The 6,904-nt window shown below is 42.5% G+C and overlaps 1 protein-coding gene across 3 annotated transcripts; it reads right to left on the reverse strand.

The window, feature by feature from the left end:
* Positions 1–790: 790 nt before the first annotated feature.
* LOC125513514 (high mobility group B protein 9-like) lies at positions 791–5,562 on the reverse strand. 3 transcript variants are annotated; one of them, XM_048678643.1, is made up of 7 exons: positions 5,348–5,562; positions 4,882–5,113; positions 4,138–4,216; positions 2,995–3,157; positions 2,830–2,913; positions 1,562–1,944; positions 791–1,472 (listed from the first exon to the last, which is right to left on the reverse strand). In XM_048678643.1, the coding sequence occupies exons 1-7, from the start codon at positions 5,352–5,354 to the stop codon at positions 1,056–1,058; spliced, it is 1,365 nt and encodes a 454-aa protein (XP_048534600.1). In that variant the 5' UTR covers positions 5,355–5,562; the 3' UTR covers positions 791–1,055. The 3 variants fall into 3 exon arrangements, with proteins under 3 accessions (XP_048534600.1, XP_048534601.1, XP_048534602.1); XM_048678644.1 differs by having other exon boundaries at positions 5,357–5,517; XM_048678645.1 differs by having other exon boundaries at positions 5,216–5,349.
* Positions 5,563–6,904: the final 1,342 nt, after the last annotated feature.

Here is a 6,904-nt window from a genome sequence, read left to right on the forward strand (position 1 = left end):
GACAAATAACAAGTATTCGCCCAACCACACTCAAGTTTTTAATCCACACAACCACACACGAAGTTGGAAGCACGAACTGGTCACCACCTCAAGGGCTGCTGTTGTAAATGAGTGAGTTTACCCTCTCACAAGACGAGTTTACATTAGCTAACCTATGCTAAAATCAAATTGCCAAAGAGCAACCTCAAGGGTTGTTGTAAATCCGTGAGTTTACCCTCTCACCAGGCAAGTTCACATTAGCTAACCTATGCTGAAATCAAATTGCCAAAGAGTGGTGGCTGAAGTGGGGGAAGAGGTATTTATACCAGAAACATCCCTCCTAGCTTAGGTGTGAAAGCAGCCTAAAAGAGGAGCTCAAATTCATGCTAACTAGCTAGGAAAGAGAGCAAACACATGGAGCATCATGCAACAATTAATGCTCTTGACGGCTTGCACCGGAACTCTCATATCCTTCGACCCAGGACTTCAAATGACACACCATTTGTTTTTTCTAATCAGACAGGTTGATGAGACATAGTTTTTCTCTTGTTTGCAAAAGTCTATAGGCAATTTGCTTTGTCAATTGCTTTCGTCTACCCTTTTTTTTTGCTTTCATCTTGTAATGATGATAAATCCAAGTACCACCAAGTTTCCCTCTAGGTGGTTGTGCCTAAGCCTTCATCTGAGCGAGATAAAACCGTACATCCAGTTCTCTCGTGTTCATTTCCTCTGAATTCAAGTTCGTCAAGGCATGTTACAACGCGTTACGATGATACTACAGGCCGAAACTAATGTCAGCAAGAAATCAAAATGACACAAAACCATATATCGTCCATCCAACCAATTCAACATATCAACTTTGTTCCAAACTGAAGAAAAAACCCACAGCATTTCATGCGCTAATAGAGTGTTACCCACATAAATTAGCCCGTAGCAGTCTCTACAACAATGCTGATATTTAAAAGGAATAAAAATGAGACATCGACCTGATCCTACATCCAAGGTAGTAGGCATAACCTGCCGCTCGCTTCAACTTATTACTTCCAATCTTGTACCATTAAGTCATTTTTCAATCATTATTTAGGTGCAGTGCTCTGTTTCTCATTTTTGTTGGGGTTCTCCCTCCTGCGAAGTTCAAACCGGTCGCCATCAGCAGAAGGATCAAGCAGCCCAGGCGAATCAGTGGTATCAATGCTAGGCTCACGAGATGTATCCGTGTTGAACTCTTCATCTTCAACAAGTTTTCCACCTGAATCAACACCTTCGTCACTGTTGTTGTACCTTTGATTGGACAGCAGCATATCTCCTTTACTGACCTTGCAGTCCACTTCATCAATAGTTACTTCTGTCTGGGGAAATGTCTGCTGGATAGGTGCATTGCCGATAATAGGCATAGGATTGCTCATAGGCTGGCCTGTTCTCAGTTCTTCTCTATAAGCAGCCAACTGAGACTGGTATCTCTCCTTGTCCTGTACACCTCTTTCTTGGTACACCTATTAAAAATCACAGAAGGGACATATCACATGACAAAATAGCTGATGATTTGTAGAGCTGAGATTTTAATAGATTTTTTCTATCTTACAGCTTTGTCTTCAGGGCTTAGATTGTTCCACCGTTCACCAATCATTTTACTGATCAGCCTGTCCTGGCCAGGATAATCTGGCTTTAGCTTTCTGTGCTGGTCTTGGAAAAAGAAATTATAGCCGCTCCTGTTTGGTTTGGGATGTCTGGGGTCTGTTGTACTTAGCTTCTTCCTGCGTTGCCTCCGCCTACGTCCACCCTTCGAACCAGTGTTGTTTACGGGCATAGTAGGTGCCAGAGTTGTAAGAGCAGGTTCCTCACTGTAATTATAAAGGACTGCTTTTGTGGATTTTGATCCCGTAATAACAGTTACAATGTAACCATGTTCAAACTTGCCATCAATTATTACATCCACATCGACATTATCAGAAGCCAAAGCTGGGTCTAAAATAGTTCAAGGAAAAATAAATTAGTCACATGAATATTAATATCTTTCCTCGAGTCTTAAATCACCTCCAAGTCGTTCAATTTGTTAGCTATGTTTGTCGTTCAGAAAGCTCCATATAATTTGAACACAATATATGTATGTGGCTGTTTGTACTGAACTTCTACTGAGTGATATATAGATCTAATTAATGCCAAACCGACCATGCTAAACTAGAATAAAGATTAGTGAATCATGTAAGTAACAATATCATGAACTCATGATGATACAAGGTTTCTAAAAACTAACAGAAACGTGCATACCCATCCGTATCTGATGAGTGCTACATCCAGTCCCAGTGATCGTCTCTTATTAGCTGTATATAAGCTTGCCATGTCAATTTACTCACCATCTCAATGCGTTGAATCATATAGGCCAACTATTTAATACTCCCTCTGTTTTTATTTACTCTGCATATTAGCTTTGTCCTAAGTCCAACTTTATAATGTTTGACCGAGTTTATAGAAAACAATATGAACATTTACAATCACATGTATATTGTGAAAATATATTCAATGATGAATCTAATAGTATTGATTTATTATTGTCTAAGCTAAAAGTTTTCTATAAACTTGGTCAAAGTTTACAAAGCTAATATGCAGAGTAAATAAAAACGGAGGGAGTACATGAGAACCCACTTTTGTTAAGAGAGTCTAATCGAATAGTGAGTACAAAATTTAATGACGGATGTGTTGGATTTTGTGAAGAGATGGTATCCAGCATAAGATATGGTTTCATCCTCCTCAAACTCTATGCCACGGACAAAAATCTGAGATGGAGGGTGAAGAGATAACGCCACACTGGAGAGGGAGAGGCCTAAAGAAGATGAGTTGACTGAAACTAACCTGAAGAGGCATTGGTGGCCCTTTTTCTTTTGTCAGTGTTTTGTGTTTCAGCTCTCACTTCTATGAAAGGCAGTGATCTGGGATCTGCGGTAAAAACATGGTCTGAGTAATGGCAAGAAAGCGACAGTCAGAACTAGAACACGGAATTCTGTAGATTGCACACACCACTTTCTTGTTGATACCAGCCCTGTGCTCCAAAGAAGTAGAGCTGTTCAAAATGGTATAACAGCGACATATAGTATTTTTTCAACATAAAAGAAGCATTTGTCGCAGTCACAGGGAAAATAAATGACGCGGTTACTTCTCTCCATCTGTTTTCTGCCTTGACCTGTGCGAGGCAGCAACACAAACAGTTATCAATCTGACCTTCTGATTTGCATATTTACAGATGAAGTGATGACTAACAATACATTCAAAAAAACACCACAAATTTTGAAGTGTCGTGGCTTTAACTTGCTTTTCCTTGACAACAATCTCTGCTTACACAAAAATGTAGTAAAGATTCAGATACGGTATTTATACCAATCAAGTCCTAGGCAGACGCACCAAGCAAGGTCGGTTTGCAATTAGCTGAATCCAGGCTCCAGCTCAAGTGTTCATAATTCAGATTTTTTTTCTTGTAAAACATGTTCTATGCTATACAAGTTCTAGAATCACATGGTACATTAGCCAGTCCACATGTTTTAACACATTTATATCATTGATGTTTTTGAAGGATTTTTATGAAATTTACTCTTGTCTAAATGGAATTGCTTGTGGGCTACTCGTATGATGAGCACTGTTGTTTTTCCCAATAATTGGCATCTTGCATAAGTTTGAAGCATCTAAATGAAAAATGCGATAACTATATCTGGACTGCGGCAAGAGAAAGGTAGCAGTGAGAAATCATGCGTGAGAATTTCGTTACCTCGTAGGATAAATTGGGAGAAAATAAGATGAAGACCTACCAATGTAATAACAATGGAATTCATATGAACTAAAATTGCATGCCCAGTTTCCGTTTCTAACGAAAATTTTAGTTAAGTGATTGCTACATGGACGCAAAGTTTGATTTATCCCTAATGTAGCAGCAATTCATGTAGGCCAAATTTTTATTTCAAGAATTTGTAGGTCAGTTATTTGTCGAGTGACATAACATGGCTAAATAATTAGCTGCAGAGTTCAGCTATTGAATGACACCTGACAATCCTAAATATTACCTTTCTGGGGTAGAACAGTTGCAGCACAATGTAACAAATATGGCCAGACAAACTACTTCCGAAAGGAACTTTAAACCACTAAACATAAGTAATTCCATTAATTTCTTGCCTTATCAATGCCACCTCGTGAGGTAACTTCCTTAAATAGTTGATGAAGATCCAGGTCTTTTCCACCAATAATTGGCACCCTTACAGTGAAAAAGAGTTAGAGATACACCAAACAAACTATGCTCAGTGATGCTAGTGCAGAATTATAAGCAAAGCTGCCAAATAGGTTGGTGTCCTATGTGACAGAAATAAAAGAGGGGGGAATACCCAGAAAATGATATGAGCCGAGGTGATGCTAAATGACAGGCCCGAAAGGAACACAAGCTGGTGTGTATCAAAGACCACTTGGTAAACTGGTAAAATAATTATTCTGAAGGACAATATCCAATTTGAATGAAACAATAGTCCCATATTCAGAGGCGTAGCCAGCTATCAGACAGACCAAAGCAGATAACAAAGTAGCTACGTAATCGGTACCAAAAGATTTATGGCTTGAGACATGTTGGCAGATTTGGGCCACATAATATAAAGGGAGGGAGTACAGATTAGTAAACTAAACGAACGCGGGTCCAAAAAGAAAAATGCAGGCATTTGCACAATTCGTTATCAAGATTGCCGCGTCTCACCAAACCTCCCTTTCTCCCCTCCCATATTTATCTCCAACTTGAAGGAAAACAAAAATAAATGCAACAACAACAGCGATAATTAAAACATCATATAGAACAGCTCGAAATTATATTGCAGGCGCATGAATGGTGAAACGGTGATGCATAGAGGGGAAGGAAGGTTGCCACCGATCCCTTACTTGAGTTTTGTGCCCATGTGCGCGTGCAGCTTCTCGAGCTCAGCCCTGAAGAGGGCGGCGTCCGCCACCACGCTTTTGTGCTCCGCCATCCGCGCCGGGTACGCCATGAACCTCCCATTTCCGCCCCCCGCTGCCCTCGCCGCGGGCACAGGCTCCTCCACCTTCTCCTTACCTTTGTCCGCCGCAGCGGCAACATCCGCAACGGACATCTCCGCCGCTGCCCTGGTATCCCCTGCGCACAAACGACCAAGCCATAATCATCATCACCATCTCCGGTCGTCTCCGCAACCCAGCCGTGCCGCCGCCACGCGCCCGTCCGCCGCGGCGCACGCACGTTAACGAACGAAAGGGAGGGCAGAGGCAGAGGAGGCGGCCGCTAGCTGCATCTCCTGTTAATTTTCCGTTGGAAAGCAAACGCCTCTGCCGGCCCTGCCCACCATGTACAAGCACTATCACGCGCACTCACCTCGCATACCTTAAACTAGGACGAATATTTTGCTCCTACTTTTGCTTTAGGTTTTCGCCGGATGGATTACTGTGAGGTTAGCGATAATAAAATACCGCTATAGATCGGTAGAGAGAAAGGGCCGGGGGTTGGGCTGGTTGTTCTCCGCCATATGTGTTACCGTCAAACCAAAAGAAGATATAGATAGATAGATATGGGGAGTCCAGTAGTAATTATAAGTAGGTATATAGGAAGTTTGTACCTTATGATGTACTACCTAGATATTACCTGAGAAAATCGGCTATTTGCCACTTTCAATATCGGGCTTCGCAAAAATGCCACTCTCAACATTGGCTTCGTAAAAATGCCACCTAATTCCTGTACACTTTGATTATCATGCCATTTTTCCTTTTTCAATTACTTTCCTTTTTCTTTTCAATTTTCTGGCACCTGAAAGGACCAAAGTACCCTTGTGTTTTTCTACCTTATCCAATCTGCTTGTAGTCTGCTCTGTATCGGATTGCTCTGAGGCTAGCTTGTTCGTGTCGTCATGGTCGCTCGCCGCCGTACCTCGTTGATGCCCGCACGAGCTACCCAACTCGTTGCCCTAGCTTGACCACGCCTGAGCGAGAGACCGCAAGTCACCGCCGGTGCTCGCCCATGGCTGCGCGCGCCGTGGCAACTCGCCCTCGTCACTGCAGCTCTCCGCCGGCGCTCATCCATGTCTGCACACGCCGGCGCAGTTCGCCCTCACGTCGCGGATGCTTACGCGTGCCAGTGCAGTTCGCCGTGGGTGCTTGCCCCCTTGCGGATGCTTGCGCGTGCCAACACAGCTCGCTGCGGGTGCTCACCCATGCCTCCACGCGATAGCACAACTCGCCCTCCCCTGCGTGTGTTGGCGCAGCTCGCCCCGCGACATGCCTGAGAAGTGGGTGGCGCTGAACATCAGCATCAGTGGCATGATGGCAGCAGCCGCTGAAGGAGATGGATGCATGTCAAGTTCTGAAGATGTTGAATGCAAGCAACCTGTAAGTGACGTTTGCTGTAACCTTTAGTTGATGTTGGATTGCAACTTGGTAATTACATCAAGAATAGCATGTCATGTTTAAGTTCATGTCCAGAATCAATTGAGCGACAATACGACAAATAAATAATGCCGCAAATTTCAGTCCATAAGCTACTTGCCACAATGTCTTCTTTTGCACTTACTGTAGCTTATTCAGAGACAAGAAATGGAATTGTGACTAGAAAAAGTATGCAGACCTCAAATTTTAGTACATTGGCAAGGGAGAGACATATAGACACTTCAACCATGATTGATAGATGAATACGGAATGTGTTCACTTCTCACAAAATAAAGTGATGAGTTCACATAATAAGTTCACAGCTCAAAAAATATATGAGCTAACAGCTCAGATAAATTGGAGAAATTGATTTCACATAGAAAAAACTACTTGTGGAGTTCACAGCTGACATAATTGTAACATTAATTTCATAGAGATCATTCATTCAATTTGTAACTTCCTTTTTGGAGTCAGCTTCTTTGCTGGAACTGCAGTAGGCATCCTCCTCTTTGGA

Source organism: Triticum urartu, chromosome 6, assembly GCF_003073215.2.
Source record: "Triticum urartu cultivar G1812 chromosome 6, Tu2.1, whole genome shotgun sequence".
NCBI lineage: Eukaryota > Viridiplantae > Streptophyta > Magnoliopsida > Poales > Poaceae > Triticum > Triticum urartu.